The sequence below is a fragment of the Felis catus genome, chromosome D1 (genome assembly GCF_018350175.1).
Source record: "Felis catus isolate Fca126 chromosome D1, F.catus_Fca126_mat1.0, whole genome shotgun sequence".
Taxonomy (NCBI): Eukaryota; Metazoa; Chordata; class Mammalia; order Carnivora; family Felidae; genus Felis; species Felis catus.
The window spans coordinates 11,680,761-11,702,486 of NC_058377.1; the positions used below are offsets into that span (position 1 = coordinate 11,680,761).

At 53.4% G+C, this 21,726-nt stretch overlaps 1 protein-coding gene across 19 annotated transcripts in view; it reads right to left on the minus strand.

The window, feature by feature from the left end:
- Window positions 1-21,726, minus strand: part of TMPRSS5 (transmembrane serine protease 5) — a 92,385-nt gene that overhangs the window by 48,396 nt on the left and 22,263 nt on the right. For 2 of the 19 annotated variants that reach the window (XM_045038302.1, XM_045038304.1), the window contains exons 2-15: window positions 21,451-21,574; window positions 21,024-21,122; window positions 20,408-20,530; window positions 19,909-20,044; window positions 19,444-19,557; window positions 18,682-18,725; window positions 17,817-17,979; window positions 16,458-16,636; window positions 14,369-14,467; window positions 13,792-13,934; window positions 13,365-13,517; window positions 10,483-10,703; window positions 4,728-4,851; window positions 1,364-1,498 (exon numbers count right to left, since the gene is read on the minus strand). In XM_045038302.1, coding sequence (XP_044894237.1) covers window positions 4,770-4,851; window positions 10,483-10,703; window positions 13,365-13,517; window positions 13,792-13,934; window positions 14,369-14,467; window positions 16,458-16,636; window positions 17,817-17,979; window positions 18,682-18,725; window positions 19,444-19,557; window positions 19,909-20,044; window positions 20,408-20,530; window positions 21,024-21,122; window positions 21,451-21,574 — 1,680 coding nt within the window. In that variant the 3' untranslated portion in view covers window positions 1,364-1,498; window positions 4,728-4,769. Of the gene's footprint in view, window positions 1-1,363; window positions 1,499-4,727; window positions 4,852-10,482; window positions 12,428-13,364; window positions 13,518-13,791; window positions 13,935-14,368; window positions 14,468-16,457; window positions 16,637-17,816; window positions 17,980-18,681; window positions 20,045-20,407; window positions 20,624-21,023; window positions 21,123-21,450; window positions 21,575-21,726 lie in introns of those variants that run through there. The other 17 variants (XM_045038307.1, XM_045038308.1, XM_023239107.2 and 14 more) reach the window with 15 other exon arrangements.

The following is a 21,726-nucleotide window of genomic DNA, read 5'->3' on the forward strand; positions in this document are numbered from 1 at the left end:
TGATACAAAGGTGGTGTCCCACAAGCAACGGTTCCCTCCCTGCTCTTTTCAGCCAGGAGCAGTGGTTTGGCCACATGGAAAGAGACCACACGCTCATTCTCAGAGCTGTGGTTGCGTTGGAACCAGCTCCCTGCTCATGGAGAGACCTGAGCTCAGTGTGATCCCCAGGAGTTGACACCCTGAGGTTTGTGGGCTGTGAGCAGGGCTGTGAGATCTCTGAGCACGGTGCTCAGACTAACCCGGGGGTGGGGACAGCCCACGGATACCTGAGCAGAGGCCCTCGAAGGTCAGGTGGCAATCATGGCCTGTGTTCACTTGGCTGCACAGTGCCACCAGGAGCCCGGGGAGGCTGAACTTCCCAGTGGCCATTCCACAAGGTCAAGCAGCTTCCCTGAACCTCTCTATACCCCTCCCCAGGCCTTCTGCTCTGCACACTCCAAGAACTCATTAAATCCTTCCTTGATGGTATATCCATTCCCTGGTGCTCACACCACAGATTACAAGCTCTCCCAACAGGAGATTCCTTTTGTTGATGCTAAAATAAACTCTTTCCAACTTCAACTTTGAGATCCAGCAAACAGGTCAGAGGCCACTCTGACCATGACCTGACTCTAGAGGGTGCTGCTCCTGCCCATCCGTGCAGCCCTGACTGGTGTGCCTTCATTTATTCAGTCTGCTCAGCTCAGCATTTATTCTGGAGAAAAAGCCATCCTGGCCTCTTGGGACCTTCTCTTAATAGACTGGTTTTGCGATGGCTGATCCCACCCTGCTGTTTCCTATCAATGTAGCTGCTTTGCCAACTTACTCTCATTACAGTCTCCTCTTAAGCTTTTCAACCTCCTACATTCAGTGCAGGCTTAACCGGCTGCTTCTCTTCACTTGGAAGGACCAATGCCAGAAAAGGGTGGATCTGAGGCAGACCTGGGAGCCGGGAACACAGGTCACCCCAAGCCTCAGCTTCCCACCACCCTCTCTGTACTGGGTCTGTCCCATCCTCTTGGTACCTTGGATCCTGCAGTTGACAGAGAAACAGAGGCTGTGCGGCTCACAGACCCCCTAGGATTATTTCCTGACTTCACGATACCTGATGCTTCATAATAGCATCATGAATCCAGACCATGGAGGGCCCAAGCCCACCTCCAAAGAATACTTTTCCAAGAAGTTCACATGTGTGTGAAGTCCCTTTCCCCACCTACACTGCCCATTGCACAATTTCCACTGAAAGCCCATCCTCAACATCAGCAGAAGAACCTACGTGCTATGACCAGCACTGAGGATATTCCTGGGGAAAATTAAGGGACAAATGCAATGCTCATTCCAATGAAAAGATATGTGACCTCAGAGGTCTAATGTAAATTCTTACCTTGAAGAGCCACAAGACAGCATAGTGATTAGGTACGCAGGCTCCAGACTATGGATTCAAATCCCAGCTCTGTCACTTCCTAGCTGTGTGATCTTGGGCAAGACGCTTAACCTCTTTGTGCCTCAATTTCCTCGTCTTTAAAATGGAGAAAATAAGAGCAATCATCTCATAGGACTGCTGCAAAGGTTAACAGTGTTGGTACATATAAACTGCATAAAACAGTGCGCAGCACATAGCAGGTGTTCAGTAAAAGGATTTGTTATCAGTCTCCTCTTGGAGGGTAGAGGGGGGTGCTTTTGTACTTGGTGAGTTCCCTGAGCATACACAGGTAGAAGTTTGCAAATGAATATAAGGTCTCTCAATATCCTGATGTTTTGCAAATCATAGGTCACAAAGGTACCAAGATTATAGAAGTGCCACACGCTGTCTATAGGGAAGATGAACCCAATGTAGCTACCCCACTGCACTGCTCCTGCCAGTTTTGAGAGAAGTCCCCAACAACATCCAACTGAAGAAGCATGTATTAACGTAACCCTAATTGCCCAACTTCGGCCATGGCAGGATCAACACAAACAAACCACATAATATCCTTCACTCATGTCTTCACCTTCTGCAAGTGGCATAGGGGTTCTCAAATATTTGATTTACATTTAGTTTAAAACATATTTTAGCCATCTAGACCATTACAAAAATGTGTAACATGCCCAATTTTGGTACTTGGAGACCACCACCCCATTAACTTAGGATACGAGATTAACTCATTTTTATACAGACCTCTGAATGAAGTTTTCCTCTTTTAATTAAAGCATGCCCTGAGACTAAAAGTCAAGCTGTGCAAACCCCATTGCTATTAGCAACGACTTAACCGTGTTAAGTCAGGATTCCTTGGTGCTATGCAACTGAAACCAAAATCTGGAATTAAGCTGGGTCGTGAAATGAATATAATTCTGTAATTTGATGCATGGTTCCTGACTTCAACTGCTGATGCTCATCAAAATGGCATCACTGTTCACACTGACTGATTTTATCCTACATAGGTATCGGCAATGTGGAATTATAAAATGAGCGCATGCTAATAAAACACTGCTTTGTCTCAAATATTTAAGGGCTCCAAATAAAGATTTTATCTTTAAAAGGAGTTTGAGACCCTACACTAACGGTTATATTAGTATGCCGCACGCAGTTCCCCTCAAAGCCCACCTGCATATCTCCTCCAGGGTAATCTCTCCATTATACACGACTGTGACTCTCTCCTGCTTTAACGGTCTCAGAAGCTCCCCCCACACTTCTCATTAGACAAAGGAGGACTTCTTGGCTTGGCTGCCACTTATTCACAGGTGTCAGACCCTGTTCTAGGTCCACAATCACAAAACTACTTGCTTCCCAGGAAATATCAGGTGTTTCATGCTGTTCCCTTGGTCCCAAATGGCCTTGTTCTCTCTTCCCCTCCTGGCCATATCCACGCCCCTGCCCCAGCTCATTGCTGACATTCATCAGTCAAGGCCCAGCTCAAGCAGTCTCCTTACCCAGCCACACACCTTATTCATGCTCCAGAATGAAGCACCTTGCACCTGGCCCTTATTGAAATGATTGGTGCACATCTCTAATCTCCCCCACATGATTATGAGTTTCTGCTGAAATAGTGAGATACTTATCTCCACATTCTGGTACATGACAAGCATTCAATAAAAATGAAGGGAATGAGTATGGAGGGGAAAGGGAGGGAAGGAAGAAAGAGGAGACAGGAAAAGGGAGGACAGAGGGAGGGAGGAAGGGGTGGTCAGAGGTTAGCAGGACAGATTGGGGAGGACCCGATCCTCCACAGTGATCATCCTCACAAAACTAAACACGGCTTCTCATGCCACACTGCTCACCTCCTAGGAACATAAAAGACCTTCCAGATTAAGCTATGGCTGGACTACCTATGTGACTACTCTGTTACTTGCTCTTTCAAGATACTAGTACCTTTGGTGTAATTTCAGTTTCCTGACAATAAAAGTAATGAGACAGAATCACTCCTCCTATACAGACAAGGAAACTGAGACCCAGACATGTAAAGTGATAGGCCAGGGTTAGAACCCAGGATTCCACAGAGAGCCTGATCTGATCCCTCTAAGGGCCCCAGTTTACCTCCCATTGTGTGCTTGCATGTATGTGTACGGGAGCACAATTTGGCAAGGCACTGTGGGGGCTGGGGGCTTAGTCTTTTCTACTAAAAACATGATTCAGCTAAGGCTCGCCTTATTGTGAATCAGAGGCAGCATTTTGTTTTGGGCTTTTTATTCTGCACAAATACGTTGGTATGGAAACCACATTTCTGAGGTTATGATCGAAACACCATTTGCCTCCATTGGTTTTCTTAAAACCTTACATGCTGATAGTAGGTGGGAAATTTCTACATTTGCCACATCAGTTCTTTCTTGGCAACAAGCAACTATCTGTAAATGGTTGTACAGTAATTGTAGCAAACTCTTTCAAAATATTTCATATTTGTGCTCTTTCAGCAAATAATAATAGCCGTGTTTTAGTGTTTGCCTGCAACTAGCCCATGAACCCCTCGAAGACAGTGCTATTCTTCTATTCAGTTCTGGGTATTCCAGGCTCAAGATGGGGCACGATAGCAAGGAGACATTCAATAAATGGTGACAATAAATGTGACAAGTGGCAGATGTACCAATACAGATTAGAAGCAATAACCTGTTACTTTTGCCTAGCTCCACACAATCTCCGAGGCCTTCTGGTTATTTCATTTGACTTGCTCTCCCCATCTACTCTGTGAGTTATGTAGAACATATGTTATTAGTCCCGTTACATAGAGGAGAAAATAGGAACTTCGCAAAGTCCAGAGACAGCTGGGCTCAATCACAAGGGATGAAGGCCAGTTCGGAACCCAAGCTCCAGGGGTCCTGGACCTGGCCTCCCCTAAATGCCTCCCATGCATCATGTGATGGAAACCCAAACCACGGGCTCCAGCATCAGGCTGCAACACCCTGGACGTCCTCTTCTATTTATTCTCCTGTTTTATGAGCATCTTCTACAGTGATTCTCTTTTATTTTTTTAAGTTTGTTTATTTTGAGAGTGAGGGACAGCACACACGCACATGTGCGCAAGGACGGGAAGGGGCAGAGAGAGAGGGAGAGAGAGAGAATCCCAAGCAGGCTCCACACTGCTAGTGCAGAGCCCGTCTTGGGGCTCGATCTCACAATGAGATCGTGACCTGAGCTGAAATCAAGAGTCAGAGGTTTAACTGACTGAGCCACCCAGGCGTCCCTACAGTGTTTTAATTTTATATTAATTGCTGTGGGCTGCCCTAACAGAATACTACAGACTGCATGGTTTAAAGAACAGAAATCTATTTCTCACAGTTCTGGAGTCTGGAAGTCCAAGATCAAGGTGCCATCATGGTCAGGTTCTCGTGAGAATTCCCCTCTTGGCTTGCTGATGACCACCTTCTGACTGTGTCCTCCTATATAGCCTCTTCTCTGTGCTTGTGAGGAAAGAGAGAAAGTGCTGGTGTCTCTTCATTTTCTTATAAGGACACCAGTGAAGACCTCATTCAACCTTAATTACTTCCCAAAGGTCCTATCTCCAGATACAGTCACATTGGGGGTTGGGGTTTCGACACATGCATTTGGGGAAGACATAATTCTGTCCATAACAAGTTCAATCCAGATTTCTCCAAAATGCATACAGATTGTATCCTGGCTCCTCTCCCACAGACCTCCCCTGACCCTACACATCCATTTTTCTAATTAGCTTTGGCTTGCCTTTGTTTTAGTGAATTCTGTCTGTGAGAGAGTTCTGGAATATAGTTCATTTGTTCACTAGAGTTTTGTCCCTGTGTTTATCTCAGTTAATTTCTGAGGGCCAGTGAGTGGGAATCATGAATCACTCTATTTTTCCACTGAGCATGAGTCTGGGGACTGCCATGAGGGGCGGGGGGGGGGGGAGGGTGGCTGATGTAAAGTGGAGCCCCCTGAAATGGAGCCAGGGGCACTTTATAGCATCTGGAAGAGTGGGTGGGGGTCTACTTTCGTCATCTCACCTCTGTCTCACATGATGGGCTGCAGTAAATATCAGCCCCCACAGAGACCAGAAAGAGAAGCCAGCCTCGTTCTGGGCTGCTTACTTAATAAGACCCTGTCCAATAGGGCCAGGACCAGGATGAGGCAGGAGCCAGCCCACCCTGTGAGATCCTGAGAGCCATGCCTCACTTAACCTCACCCTAGGCCTGACCCTGCTGTCCTGGACCTTTCTGATCGTACCCTCCCTCAAAGGAGAAGCTCGCAGGGCTGAGGTCACATGCCCACCCAGAGCCCATGTGCCCCCTTCTAGACCCTGGAATTCAAGTGGCCCCGAGGCTGCATTCGCCTCTTTCCCTGAGGGCAGACCCCACTGGTGGGCACAGCCCTAGGCAGGAGGAATGCCCTCCTGGCTGCCTACGAGGCCCTGTGCAGGAGGGCAGGGATCAGGAGGTGGGAAGAAAAGGTAGCCACACACCAGTTCTCCCCATCCTGCCAAGCCCCAGGAAAGAATCCAAGGATTCTAGGATTCTAAATTTGAACCTGGTATTCCACATCTTTAAGGAGGTATATTTGTCATGGCAAGACATTTTCAATTGAATGATCTGCTAGTTTGATGTGTTACTTTTAACTCTTTAGACATATGGTATATTCCATCCATGCTCCTGCCCAAGCCCCACAAATGTTCAAGTGGACCTGGGGGAAGCAGTCTTGAGAGGCTGACTTAAGATTCAGAAGCTCCCATGGGGACATGACCACACATACGTGCACACACACACATATGCACACGTGCACATGCGCATATATACAAACAAGCTAGTACCAGAGGTCTGTGTTTCTTATATGTGACCACTGTGATTCTTCCTAGTTATTTATGATCACATCTGCCAGGGTAAAGTGTTGAGGTGGTGTGTGTGTGTGTGTGTGTGTGTGTGTGTGTGTGTGTGTGTGTGTGTCATGGGGAGGGAGAAGCTAAAGGTGGGGGGAGCCCTGTACATGGAAACTGGCCAGAGTTCGATCTGCCTCTTCAAGGTTAGGGGAGAAATTCTGTAGAGCCTTATCCCAGACTCCCTTTATGTCTCCTCTTCCCTCCAGACCTTCAAGTTTCATAGAATATACATACCAGTATACACACAGACATGCGCCCAAAAACACACAGAGACCACACACACACACACACACACACACACACACACACACACAGACATATGCAGACAGACACACAAAGATACACATACACAGCAGACACACAGATACATAGACACACACACAGTATGGATCCTATCACTTCCCAGAAGCCGCTACCAGTCCCTCAGACTCTCCTCTTTTCTGCTACCTCCCGCCACCAGCTTTGACCCATTAGGATTGAGTGTACAAAAAGTGGCCCGTCTTTTGTTGGCCCCAGGACACTACGATGCTGTACTGTCTTGGACGTGCATGCAGAGGTGACACTGGACCCCGTCCAAGGTCACTCTCCGCTGAAAGTTTCCAGGTCCCAGCCCCAGGCCAGGCTAGGCCACGACTAATGTCACTTCTTGATTGTGCCCATTACCAGGGCCATGAATACAAATGAGCGCAGCCTGGGGCCCTTTCTTTTGGGGTCCTCTTTGGCAGTGCACCCTACCAGGCCCACCACATGCCCCTGGGTTTAAGAGGTTCTTGGACCCAAGCTGTTGGCTACTGGTTCATGTAAGGGACAGAGCAGAAGAGTGGAGGGGACGCTCTGGCCCCTGGGGGGTCAAAGAGATGGCCTAAGTAGCCTCCTCACAGCCTCACCTTCCGCTCCGCCCCAGGGTCCCTTCAAAAAGACTGCCTGGAGTCTGGCTTTCTCCCTGAGTCCCAGCCTGGCCTCCACCTGCTCCAGCCCCTCCCAGACAGGATCCGCTGTGCAAATACAGGGCCACCGCCAAGTGTGGGAACAGTAAATCTTCCCTCGCTCTTTTATTCATGCCCTCACCTCTGCAGACAGTGCCGAGGCAAAATAAACCCCACAAAATCCCTGTGGGCTCCAGCAGTCTGGCAGTCTCTTCTTTGCTCTTCTCTGCTCCCCTCCGGAGGGCAGAGGCTGGAGAAGAGACCCACCCGCCTCCCAGGAGGGCGATAGCCCCCTCTTATCCTCCTCCCAAGGGGGCTCAGTGAGCACCTCATGCCAAGCCCCAGACCAGGATCTGGGGACCAGACATGAGTGAGACCTGGGCAAAGTGGGAAAGCGATGTTCATGGCTTCCGGGAGCAGTGCTACATGTACATCACCTTCCTAGCCTCCCCCAAATTGCAGGAGGGCTTCTGGGCCTGGAAGGATCAGGCTATGTGCCCAGAACATTAGGTGAAGCGACAGCTGTCCTGGCTGCCATCTGAGGGACCACCGTAGGGAAGGACGGACAGCCAGGTCTGTGGGAGACTTGCTCCGAGGGCCTCAGGGCCAAGGCACTATCTGCTAACGTTGCAGCCTTGACAAAACCATCCAGACCTCGAGAATTCCCGGGAACCTTCTCTTCCTCCAACTCTGGGTCACCAGGGAAGCTTTCTTTTAAGCCCGATTGGACTGGAGGAGGCCGAGGGGCACTAGAGTTTACAGAAATGCCTTTTATACAGAAGGGAGGCAGCAGACTTAGCGTGACCCATTGGTTTGCCCGGATGGTAGTTTCAGTGTTAAAACCAGGTCAATCCTAGGCAAATTGGGAAGATAGAGTCACCCTGACTGAAGGGCCATGGGATTCTCCCTCTGTGAGGCTGGTAACATGGCCAGGAACGGGGACAGCTTGAACCAAAGCTGCCTGTTAATGGTTCTGGTAACCAAAACTTTTCCTCACTACTCGTCCTCATGCACGGGGAGAGGCTGGGGAGCAGAGGGGGTCCTGCGGCCAGCTCAGGAGCTGTCAAGAGAAAATGGGCGAAAGGAAAGTGTCCGTGGGTCTTTGAGGTAAGGAGGAAATTCCCTCCGTGTCTTTAGGAGTCTGCAGCCCATGAGGCCCCACACAGAGCCCAGGGTGTCGGGAAGGAGCTGAGGAGCAGCTGAAACAGTGCCAGTCACCGGGCTCAGCCTGTCCTGGAACCCTTCACCCCTATACAAACGCTGGACAGATGGACATGAGGAAAGACGGCTTTTCAAATTGCCTGGTGCTGTCTCTCCCCTTTCCCCCAGGACCCAGAGGGCGAGCCTCAAGGGAGAGCAGCTGTGAGTGCCTTCCTCTTATGGGCCTGAGGAGCCAGAACAGTCTTGGTCCTTTAGATCCGTCCCAGGGAACAGGCAGCTGTCCATTGTGTCCCAACTACAGGGTGTGGGGCAGATGTCTCCAGGGGTGACACAGGTTTGCGTGAAAGCTGACAAGGCAGATCCCATGGAGACCACCTGGCCCAGACTCCCTATTTGACAGGTGAGAGCCCAAGTTTGAGGGAGGCTGAGTCGTTAGCTCAGGAAAGCAAACTCCCAAGTGGTTGGAGACCTAGATTGGGACTCTACACCCTCAGAGGCCACAGCCAAAGATTCCTGGGGAGGGAAGAGGCTCAGGAGATGAGCCCGGCCCTGTGAGCCCTGCTGCCTTCCTGCAGCCCTCACCCCGCTCTGGGAGAGGCACACAAGGGCGAGACCGGCGCCTTCTGGAGCCAGGACTCCTCTTTCTGTTTCGTCTGAGTCCCCAGCTTGGTCTGCTCCAGCACCAACCCCAGGTACAAACCCTCCAGTGGCTTCCCCTGGGCTGCTCTGACCCGGGGCCTCCAGCGCACGAGAAGTGTGCCCGCCTGCCCCGCATCTTCCTGTCCAGGTAATGGAATGTGTAAGAAAGATCAGCCTCGTCCTCAGGAGTAGGAAGCTACTCCAGGCCTGCTACTAGGAACTCTTCTAGAGGTGATGGTATTCAAGACAGTTTAAACAGCCGTGAGCAACCCTGGGCTCCAATGGGTCAGCAGGAGGCAGAGCCCCAAGGGTGAAGTGTACCCCAAGAGTGCATTCTGATGTGTCTGAGTAGAGGGGTGGGGGGATCCGGACCAGATACGCTGAGAGAGGCTGAATAGTGTAGCTGGGTTCTCTCTTCACTAGCCTGGAGGGTCCTAAGTGCATGGCCAGGAGAGGGCAGAGCACAGAAGGCAATAGAGAGACTGGGGAAAACCATCCCCTGACAGCTGCTGTACCAGCTTTTAGCATTTATAGCATTTCCAGTTTTGTCCTACTGTGGGTGAGCCCAGCACTTCCAAAAATAAAATGTAGGAAAGAGCTTGAGAAATGTTCCTCAGGAATGGCAGGCCTGCCCCCTCATTCACAGCAGCCCTTCTAGGAAAAGCAGGACCCCACGAAAGTTCTAACAAGTAGAGAGAGCCTGCATCCCACTATACCTTCCAGACCGCAAAAGCACAGAGAAGGAGAACGTTTCCACCCTGGGCATGGCAGCCAGGAGCAACCTGCTTACAAAGTCTCCTGGGGCTCACAAGCTCTGCCCAGGCAGGTGGGATGCTGAATCCTTGGAAGGGACAGACAAGTTTCCTGCACAGAAATGCCCTGACTTATTCCATGATAGTCCCCTAGAGCTCCCTTCGCAATTATTGCCTCACCACGCAGCTTTGTGCCTGGCTGGCCACTAATAATTTATTACAAATAAGTCTCCTCGCTCCAAGAAGGCAGTCAGTTTCTCAACCTCTGAATTCCCTACAGAGCTTAACACAGCTGGGCACCCAGCTGGTTCTCATTAAAATCCTTCTGGACCTGAATTTTCCCACCCTTCCTTGCCCCCATCCCCACCGCTGCACTCCAGCAGCTGGCCCAGGAGAAAGAGCCCAGGCACTCTTTCTCCTCATTTTCCTAAGAGTTGGATTGGCGGGTGCCAGCCAACAAAGGAAGAGCAGGTGGGAGCCTCTGAGTCTGCAGATCTGACTGGTAGCTTGATGAAAGATCCTGGGATCTTCTGTAGGTAAACAGGGAATCACTTTTAGCAAATTCTCTAATTAGGGTTCTCTTTATCGTCCTCCTGTGGAAGATACTCATTTGTAACGTTTAAGTCAGGCCATCAGTCTCACGGAGAACTGGAAATCTGTCAGAATATTGCCTAAGAAGGGTCTCTGGCAGGAGCCACTTAACTTCTTCCCAGGTTTTGGTTGCCTCACCTATAGAAAGCAGGGATGGCGATGCATTTGTGTAGGCAGGTGACTCCACTAGGTGATAAAGAACCTTTCACGTCTACACTGCTGTGCAACACTGGACCATCTCGTTCATCCATGTGCCAAACGGTGATGTGGGTGTGGAATAAAAAGATCCAGGGTTCACTGGCGCTTACTAGTGGCTGGTCTTGGGGAGATGCTTCATCTTTCTGAACTAATTTTCTTGCCTATAAAGTGGGCACAATAATAATATCTTCACCGCATAGCTAGTGTGAGATCTCAATGAGGTACACGTGAGCTGTGTTGATAAACTGTAATAGCCCCATGTTACTGATTATTAACCGGCTACAATGACTATGATAAAGGAAAACCTCCCTTTAAATAAGCAAACACTCACAGGGACATGAGAAACACTGAAAAGATTATAGTTGATGGATTTGCAGGTAACTCTTTCCTGCCCAGGGGGATCAGCTGCCCTGAACCTGCCTCTTGAGATGGGGACTCACCAGAGTCAGGTGGTAAATGTTCGAGCTCAGGAAAGAGGCTGGAGATCTAAGAGCTGGGGGGGGGGGGGGGATGAGGCTGTCTGTCACCTGCCAGAGTCTCTCCCCCACCACTTCTCCAATGTGAGAGCCAACTCCCAGCAACCCCTCCCAGGTAATACAGCGACAGTAAATCGAGGTCCTTATTTTTTAGTGCACTTCGCCAAAAGTGAGCAGACCCTCCAGGAATGAATATTCATTTGTACTACCCCTCCAAAAAAATGCTGATAAATTCATGAAAAAGTTGTTATTGCTAAACGCTAATTGCATTTCCTTGGGTAAGCACCATAAAAAATTCATTGCACTTTTTAGAAACAAGATGCCAAGTGCATTTTAATTGCTAGAGAGAAGAGAGTCGGGGAGAAGCTTAACCAGGAAAATGCTAACTGGGCATAAACTCAGAAAGAAATCTCCCCGAGACAGAAGGCCCAGTGCTGGAACAGGAGCCAAGGAGACAGAGGTCTCCCAAGACAGCACTGACTTGGGGTGGGGGGAAGGTCCTCAAACCTGTGCATCAGCCCATCTGGACGGCGGGGGCTCTTTACTGTAGGTTATGACATGTAGATTCAAGAAATGTAAAGAATTGAATAAGTGAATGCCCAGATTCTAGAGAGAGGAGCAGGAGTCAGATCCGGAGATTTAAGAAACACGTATGGGAGGAAAACTGTAATTCTATCCTTTTAGCGTGTATGTGTGTGTGAGAGAGAGAAAGAGAGACAGAGACAAAGAGTGTGTGTGTGAAAGAGAGACCGACAGAGACAGAGACACAGATAGAAAGTGTGTGTGTACGAGAGAAAGAGAGACACAGAGAGCAAGAGAAAATGAGGGACTGAGAGCCTATATCACTTCACTCCAAGACAGCAGTCCTTGAACCAGTTCACAGAACTGTCGTTATAAAAGCAAAGTCCTAACTGAAGGCCAACCAGAGCATTCTTACATGTCCCCGACCCTGCCCGGTCGGGTCAGCCACAGCCACTTGAGAACACGCAGAGTGGGGAGGATCCTGACTGCATGGGCTTGCCCAGCCTTGACCCCATCTGCCCAGAAGCCTCGGGGCCAGGGGCTCCTCTAAGGAGGCACTTTCCTTGCCTGAGAGACATGGAGAAAGCGGTCCCAGGGCATCCCAGAGCATCCTCCCAAAAGATGCGTGCAGGGAAGGGCAGAGGGGGGAGGGCGGGTGCCCAGCTGCCGCCAGCAGCATCTTCCTCCCCCCCCCCCCACTTTTCCAGCCCAGCCCCATGGGCTCTCCTGTTACTGAGGCTCCCTGGTGAGAAAGAGGGACTCAAAACCAGGGCCCGAGAGGAGTGGCCCGGACACGGAGGCTGGCCTGCGGGCGATGACTGTCTTGTGTGAAAGGAGGTCCGTGCCTTCTGCACCTGGGTCTGCATCTCCTCCTCCATCTGGCGGGCCTGCCAGAGACCCAGGAAGAAGTGTGAGGCTGCGTGTGGTGCGGTGGAGGAGGAACAGGGCTGGGAGAGGGGGGCCTGGGCTGACGGAGGAAGGAGCCAGACCCATGATGGCCCCAATACCTACCAGCCGAGAAATTTCCATTTGAGGAAACCACCGTTCAGAACCTTGGTTTCCACTTCTATCAAATGCAGCTAAAACTATTTCTCTAGGTTTTCTGTAAGGCTTGAATGAGAACAGGGGTTTATGTGTCCCCTGAAACTCTAAAATGTACTACCGGCCACCTGCCCCTGTGCCCAACCCTGGGGAGAGAGGCTTCTCATCATCACGCCCTGCATCTGTTAAGTACTCTATACAGAGGACCTGTCTTCATGCACATTATCCTCCTGGGCCCTCCCACTGAACAGATGAAGCCAAGTGGCTTGCCTGATGTCACACAAGAATTAATCCCCTGCTGAACCCACACTGCAAAATGCCGAGCTCTCTCCAAAGTGCAGGGAGTGCAGGCACTCACAACTGCCTTAGAAAGCAGGAACGAATGATGGTCGGAAATACGCCCCCGAACAACATGAGGACCAGCCACCACAAGCCTAGGGCTGCGCGGCTGTCTCGTGGTAATCTTACCTCACTACATCGCCGCAGGAGCATTCGAGGTAGCCGTGAGCTACTACCAAGAAACTGGGGCTTGCCAAGGTTAGGGACGGGCCGAAGCTCACCCAGTAAATGGCACATCTGGGCTACAAACTCAGGTCCACTCTTCCCTAGCTAATACTTAAATTGATAGAAATCCAATGCATTCGGTGCTATAAGCATCACTTCCTCCTCCCCATCTAGGGACCATTCTCCAGCCCCAAGCAGCGCCCAGACCTAAGAGCTGAGCATCACCCAAGGGTTGGGTCCTTTATAAAGCTGCCCGCCCACCCCTGCCCCCACACTCACCCTCGCAGTGTCATGGATCCAGTCCAGGAACTCGGCAACCTTGGCGTAGACGCCAGGGTGATTGGGCTCTGCGCAGCCGCGGCCCCAGCTGACCACCCCCACCAAGTGCCACGTGCCCCCGTCCAGGCACACCAGGGGGCCCCCGCTGTCACCCTGAGGGATCCAGACGTAGAGACACAGAGAAGCGGGCAGTTAGTCCTTCCTGGTGGAGGCGCACCAGAACTCCCCAAAGCACACCCTCTACGCTAGGCCCCTTCTGCTTCCAGCATGGATCTCCGCTCGCCTCGTCCCTCCATTAATCCTTAGCTGCACTACTCGACTCGCCTAGACACCCATCCTCCTAGAGAGGCTGCTCAGACCAGGGGCCAAGCCCCAGCAGGAAACCCCTCATCCCCGCCCCCGACCACGGTCCCGCTCACTGCTGCACCTGGCACGCGTCGGCCCTCCCGTCCACGTAGCCGGCACACAGCATGCGGGGGGTAAGGGCCCCGCTGTACATGCAGGAGCTGTTGCAGAGCCGGGTGCCCAGCAGGGGCACCACCGTGTCCTGCAGCGTGTCTGAGTTGTGGGCTGCGGGAGGCAGACATGGACATGGAGGGATACAGAGCCGTGGGGCACAAAGCAAGGCCAGGAAGACACAGCAGCTGGAGGGAAGGTGGTTAGAGGCCCCGGAGACACGAGACCCAAAGAGCAGAGCCCAGGGTGGGAGCTGTGGACCCCGGGAAGGAGGCAGGGATCTGTCAGACTTAAGAGTGAAGAAGGCCAGAAAAAGGGCAGGGGTATAAAAGGCCCGGCTTCAGGGGAAACTCAGGGGGTGTTCTCCCAGGAAGACCCAGGCAGGGGAGACTGAGGCCAACGATGACACCAGAGAAAAAGGGGGTGGGCACTGCCATTTGGCCCAGGGGGGGAGGTGGACATGGGAGGTAGAGGTGCGTCACCTTGGGGGAGGATGCTCCCCCACTCCCCCACCCCTTTTGTACCCAGGGCCCTGGGAGCTGACTCACTGTGGCTGGGGTCGGTGTGGCCCCAGCCAGACACCCAGCACTGTGAGCCCCTTGGGAAATCTTGCTTCTCAGCTGGCAGGCACACAGCACCCACGGTGTCTGTAGAGAAGCAGGTGGTTCTGGGCTCCACTCAGGCTCAGCTTCCCTTCCCCACCACCTCACCCTCAGCCTCGGGGAAGAACCAGGCCTGGCAGTTCCTCCTCACCCCCTTCTCAAACAACCCTGGTTCCCGGCCTCCACCAACCAGGTCTCCTGTAAGGTTGTGCAGGTCGTGCACCGTACCACATTGCAGGGGGGGCCACCATTCGCACAGAGGACAATGTATAAACTGCAGTGTGCAGGGTGCCTTCTAGGCTGGGCAGTGCACACCCCCAACCCGGGGACTGAGGGAGAACGAGAATTCCTTCTGAGCATCTGTACTCCTTTGGGACTTCACTTGGGGTGTTGGATCCCTCTTGCGGAATTGTTTCCAAAAGTGTGGCGAGTCCTATGGTTGGGGCCCACACTTGTCATCAGCTGGCACGTAGACAGGCCATTAAATAATCGCTGATGCGTGAGGGGAGGAAGGGTTTTCTTCTGGGTTTTCCCTCAGTCCCTCGAACTACATCATGGAGAAAGATTCCATGGGGTGCCCCTGTGTGGCTCTCCCAGTGCCTGTCAACTTCCCCCTAAATACGGAGACAGCAGGCCCAGACGCCAAATTCTGCAGAGGACTTGAACCCTGGCTCATTTTCGCTCTGTGTTTTCATGGTTGTTACCTATTTGCTACAAGTAATGTGGGCTCTCCAGTTAGGCAGTAGCTTGAAGTTTCCCTTTTAAAATTTTTTTTTTCAACGTTTATTTATTTTTGGGACAGAGAGAGACAGAGCATGAACGGGGGAGGGTCAGAGAGAGAGGGAGACACAGAATCGGAAACAGGCTCCAGGCTCTGAGCCATCAGCCCAGAGCCCGATGCGGGGCTCGAACTCACGGACCGCGAGATCGTGACCTGGGTGAAGTCGGGCGCTTACCGACTGTGCCACCCAGGCGCCCCGAAGTTCCCCTTTTAAAGGTACTTAAGTCAATTTAGGGGGGCCTGGGTGGCTCAGTCGGTTAAGCATCCGACTTTGGCTCAGGTCATGATCTCGCTGCTTGTGGGTTCAAGCCCCGCGTCGGGCTCTGTGCGGACAGCTCAGAGCCTGGAGCCTGCTTCGGATTCTGTGACTCCCTCTCTCTCTGCCCCTCCCCTGCTCACGCTCTGTCTCTCTCTCCCCCTCTCTCTCAAAAATAAACATTAGGAAAAATAAATGTACTTAAGTCAATTTAGAAATATGAACTGTTGAGCAAAAGTTCAGAGTCATGTAGGCCCAAGGGTATGTAGCAACACTGGGATTTGGGAAACCCAAGGCCATGGGTGAAGGTGGGAGAGAGGAGCGATGAGTGTACGTGAGTGTGTGCGTGTGTGTGAGAGAGCGTGCACGTGGGTACTTGCGTGAGCACTGGGTGAGTGCGTGTGCATGTTTCTGTGTGTGTGTGTGTGTGTGTGTGTGTGCTGGTGAGCACGCACATGCACGTGCATGCTGGGGGGGCTTGCTCTTCGAGGGCAGGTGCTGTGGAGAAGCAGCCCTGGAGCCCAGACACCAGGCTCAGGAACCATGTGCCGTGTGACCTTGCAGAGCGTCCTTCTCCTCACTAAGTGTCACTGTCCTTGTCTGTATATACCTGTCTCATCTACCTGTCAGGGTTGTTATGAGAGTTGAAGGAAAGACATCTGGAAAACCGTGTAGCATGTCATGCCGTGGCATGGGGACGGGGGAGGGGCGGTCTGCTGGTAGATAGAGCAGCCAGGAGCTCCGCTGGGGACTTGGAGGCAAGACCCGCTTGCAGTCCAGCTGCGAAAAGGGCCAGAACCTTTGTCCCCAAAAGAACCTGCGCAAGCCTGGGTGAAGCTGAGGTCCAGGAGATGGCAGAGCTCATCCGATGAACTGAGTGTGTTAAGGTTTACAGCGCTGGGAGGGAACTCAGAAGGGAGCTCACCTCTCAGGCGTCCCAGGGCCTGCCCCGCTCCCTCCACGGCCCGCAGCCTGTTCGTTCCTGGCTGGTGCCTCACCTGAGAAGTGGAGCGGTGTCCGGAGCTGGAGGAGGGCGACGTCGTAGTCGTGATTCTGGGTGCTGTAGAGGGGGTGAGGGATGATCTTCTCCACCATAGCCCCCTGGTGCGGCCTGACGGCACTGTGGCTCACCAGCCCCGTGTACACCCGCCAGCTGGACAGCCGGGACAGCCTAAAACTACACACAGGAGCCGTGCTGAGCCCAGGGAAGGGAGGGGCAGAAGAGGCTGACATAAGCATGCCGGCGGATGGAGGAAGCTGGCCAGAGAAACCATTAATGGAAGCCCCCATCACCAGGCTGGCCACTCGCAGGACCCAGGGGCCAGGCCTCTTAGTATCGTTGCAGCAGCTGGCAAGATACTGGGCACACAGTAGGTGCTTAATAAATGCTGCAGAACGGCCAGAGACATGAGACACTGGGGGTCATCTGCAACCCCCCAGCCCCTCTGTCCTGAATGAGCCCCCTCCACATTTTGTAACGAACATCAAAGGGGCTTGTGTGACCTCCTAACTCTGAGTCAGAAAAAGTTCTGGGAGTCCTGCCTCTCCACTTACTACCTGTGACCATGGGGAAGACACCTCACCTCTCCCAGCCTCAGTTTCCTCATTGTGAAGTGAGAAGTGTGCTACTGCCCTGCCCGCCGCCAAAAGAAGAGGTCCAAAGAGCTCATTTGCTCGTCATTCATCCCTTCCTTGCTCCAATCAGTATTTATTAAGCACCTATTGTATTTCAGGACTGTTCTAGGCCATGGGGACATGGCCGTGGACAAATCAAGAAAGGGACCCAGGGGTAAACAAGACTGAGAGTCCCCGTTCCTGGGGAGCTTCCAGTCTAAAGGGGAGGAGAGACGTTAAACAAATAATTACCCGGAAGGTGATTTAATGACACTTGTGATAAACATTAAGAAGCACAGAGCGCTGTGAATACGAAAGTATTTTGAAAACTTCAAAACTGAGCCAGCACAGAGGACCAGTCTTTGTCTTACTGCTGCTACTCATGCAAATTGTTCTTGGCACTGAACAGGGAGAGCACTTCGCAATCCGTGCCCCTGAGGACGCACATGGGGAGGCAGACTGTTCGACGTGGACTTTTTTTTTTTAATTTTTATGTTTGTATTTATTTTTGAGAGAGAGAAAGACAGAGTGCGAGTGGGGAGGGGCAGAGAGAGAGGGAGACACAGAACCCGAAGCAGGCTCCGGGCTCCGAGCTGTCAGCACAGAGCCCGAGGAGAGGCTCGAACCCAAGAACCGTGAGATCATGACCTGAGCCACCCAGGCGCCCTCGACATGGACATACCAACGGCCAAACGGAAAAGGCAACTGAGGCCGTGTCCTCCTCAGCAGCCCCCGAGACTTGCCTGTGCATGCAGTGTGCGGCCGTCATCACCCAGCGTGGGGCCAGCACAGAGCCCCCACACGTGTGCCGGGAGCCCAGGGCCACACTGGCCTGCCAGGGCCAGCGCCCGGGAGCCACGGCCTGCCCGCCAACTATCCGGGAAGCCAGGGGCCTCGTCCCACACTCTGCAAACAGGAAAGCATGAGTGAGATGGTGACTAGGGAAGAGAGGTGGGTGATAGATTGGTCCTAACTCTCGGGGAGCACGGTCCAGTGTGGACGGCTCTGATTTATTTCTCCCGACCCTGAATTGGGGGTATGAGAAGGCAGAAATCAGTCTGCGAGCTCACGGAGGCCCACACCCAGGCCTGTGTTGTGTGCAGAGCCCCGACACCTAACCAAATGCCTGTCCCACAGGAGGGGTCAGAATGTTGGTGTGTAGAGGGATGCATGCAACAGGAGAGGTGAAGACACAGACGGATGATTGGGGTCACACGCAAGGGGCTCTGCAGACTGTCTCCCATGCAGCCCCTGGTTTACCACCTGCCGTAGTCTCCCAAAGTTGCTAACCGGTTAACGGCCTATAGTAATCCCCCTGGGGGCTCTCCAGAGGAAAGCGGGAAGGGGCCTCAGAAGTCAAGACAGACAGTGCTAGGAAGAGAAGCAAGATCATCCAACCAGATCGGTGGCTGGTGGGGGACACGACAGAGGAGTGGACGGGGCTCTGCTGAGATGGAACTGTGTCTGCAAGAAGGTGACCGGCAGGCGGAGGGGAAGGTGGGCAAGGAACCCCAGCCCACACCCACTCCGTGTGGCTCTCCACACTCAGGACAGTGGGGAGACCCTTTCCTCCCACTGCCGCCTTCCTGGACTGGACACATGACTCACCAGAGCATCTGAGGGAAACGATTTGACCAGAAGCGCAGCTGTCCCTGCAAAATGGAGATGGCGGCAAGAAGCCGGACAGGGGCCCACCCGAGGGCATGGAGGCCAGGTGGAGACAGAGGAGGCCTCCGGTGCAGCCCCCCTCTGTTTCCCACCCCCGCCCCAAGCTCCAGGCCCCTCCTCATTCACAGGCCCCCAGGACAGCACTGCTACCCTGGCCCATTGCCCCACCCCGGGGTACCAGCGGAGGTCGTGGCCCTTGAGGGTTGTCCTAGACAGGGCCCCAAGTTACAGACAAGAAAGTCCAACTGTGCCCACTAAGAGCCCCCAGATGGACGTGTTTTCGGTGGATGAGCGGATAAGGGACTGAAGGAAGAACAGGGAGCTTTGTCCCATGCCCCTCCTGGGCTTACTCTCTCTTCTCTATCCCCCCCCGCCCTTTGCTCTCCTCTCCCCCTCCTCCTTCTTAGCAAACCTCCGTTCCTGCTGGACCAAAGCCCTCTTCTCTCACCTGCTCTTACTGGCCCCAGCAGCCTAATGCCTCGATCGTTCTAATGTCTCAAACCCACAGCATCCCGGCTCTCCTGGCAGAGTGAATCCCCACTCATGGGAACGGAGTTTGTGATTTCAGACTGGGAAATGTTCCTCTGTGTCCTATATCACACAGCCAATGTCTTTGCTACCAGCCTCCCATGACAGGAAGATTTCTGCCGGACTGTTCACCAGGAAGTAAGGGACCCCACTCAGTCTCCTCAGAAGCCCTACCTGGGCTGCCACACCTCCTCCAGGAAGCCTCCCAGTCCTGGAGAGAGCTGAGCAAACCCCTGGGAGCTGTTGAGCTGGATGTCAGACAGGTTTACTCCCTTGTAGTGAGTGAGTCTTGGCAGAAGAGGGGAACAGAACGGGAGGAAACCGGTTTACACTGTAGCACGGGAGATGGCAGTTAATCATGACCGGGATATGCGTGATATACAATCCACCCAACAGTACCCTCACTGAGCAAGACTTTGACAATGACTTCTGGGATTTATATTTGTTAAAAAGCAGTATTGCTCAAAGGAGAGAAACAGGCTGGGGTACCATCGTGTCCAGAGGCCAGGAGATGGCCAAAGTGACCTCTTGCCAGTTCCTGAGCACTTTGATGGGGACGGGCAGATAGAGGTCCCCAACTCCCCCTTTCCTACCACCAGCCTGCCACCCTCCCCGGGCCCCTAGCCTGGCCCCCGTTACCTGAGATGTCCCAGGCTCTGGCAGATCCGCAGCCCCAGGGCAGAGCTCCAGCCCTCGTGGCAGACCAGGAGCCAGTCTGGCCGAGCCCTCACCTGTACTGCCAGCAAGAAGCCCTCAGGGTTGATTCTGAAAGATACTGAAGGCACAGCATAAAAGTCACATCCTACCTGCTGAGGGGTAGAGGGGCAGAGTGGCCAGGGGGAGCTGGACCTGGCCGTGCGGGGACCCAAAGAGGCCTTAATGACCCCTGTCCGTGCCTCAGCTAGAGATCAAAACAGTCCCCAGGCTGTGCTGGGTGCTCCGAACCGGAGATCCACTTTTTGAGGCTGGACCATGTCACTCCCTTCCCACCAGAGGAGGAGACCCGGATGCAGGCGGTGGATTCATGGCCTTCCATTTTGGTCCTCTTTGCCGCTGGCCAGAAGTGGGGAGCCCAGAGCTCTGACGGGGCTCAGGGCTGGGGGGAGGGCAGTCTTGCTGCCTTGGGGGTGTGGCCCACCTGTTCTGGGAAGCGAAGGGAGCAGGGCTTCCTCACCACTGGCCTCTGAGCAGCTCAGAGGCATCTCCTCATCCTGCAAGTTCCCGGGAGATGGCTGAGAGGCGGCTGGCCACAGATACAGCACTTCAGAGGACAAGGACAGGGAGAGGTCACAGAGAAGAGGCTAGGAGAAGGGAGGGATTCCCAAGGAGAGGGCCAAGGGGCAGAACAAGACCCCTGCAACAGAGGGAGACAAAAGCAGCTGCCTGGGGACTCACGCACCACCCAGCCTTAGGCGGGTCCCCCAACTAACACCCCGAGGAGAGCACGCTCTGTCTGTCCCTGTCTCCGTCTCTCTCTGACTGGGAATGATTTCTAGAAAACGTCGGCCCTGGGCCTCCCCGGGTCATCCATTCAAGTACCTTACACTTCTCACTTTAGGACTAAAACATTCTTTACGCGGAGCCTAAATCCCTCCAGCTGCAAATCCATCCCTTCTCCCTTGCTGTCACCTCGGCGTAGATCAGAAAGACGCTCTTCCCGACTGCCCTTTACACCCGCTTGTGTCTTGCAACAAGGATCCCCCAGATCCTGTTCTCCAGCCCTCCCCGGAGCACCGAAGGGCCCCAGCACTGACCGAGAAGCCATGAGCCGACGCTCGCACCAGCCAGCAGCGCCAGGGTGCCCAGCCCCACGCAGCCGCGCCGCCTTGAGCACCAGCGCCCCGCCCGAGAGGCTGTGGGAGAGGGCAGAGGAGTCTGGGTGCCCCGCTCCTGCCTGCCAGCCTCACTCTGCCCTGAGGCACCTCCACGGGGCACGGCAGCCACTGGGCTGTGGCAGGAGTTTGCTCCCACTGTCCCTGCCCACCTCCCCCTGCCCCATCACCACAGAGCCCGCTCAGTCCCCAAACTGGGAAACGGCCAAAGCGGTTCCGGGAGGAGCAGTGAGGCTGCCTCTCGCCATCGGTAATTTGGGACTGGCCCATGAAGAGTCTGGGGAATGTGGACAGCTTATCCACTCACTGTCTCCACCCTATCACTCCCCTATAGCCCAATCTCGCCTACTGGGCTGCTGCTGGGCCTCAGGCCTCCTCAGTGGGTCTCCTGGCTCTGCTCTGAAGATCCCAGGTCCTGGACCCTCCTCTGCATACTGAGGCTCCATGTGGGCTTGGCCATCCGGCATCAGGCTCTGGGAAAATAACTGTCGGTCACTCAGGATCCCCACACCACGGTGAGAAGTCACAGCCCACTACGAGCCCCCACTCTCTAACCTCGGCTGTGCACTCACTGCCTCTTCTTCATCTTAGACACTCTCTCTGTCTTCCCACCGATGCCCATGCC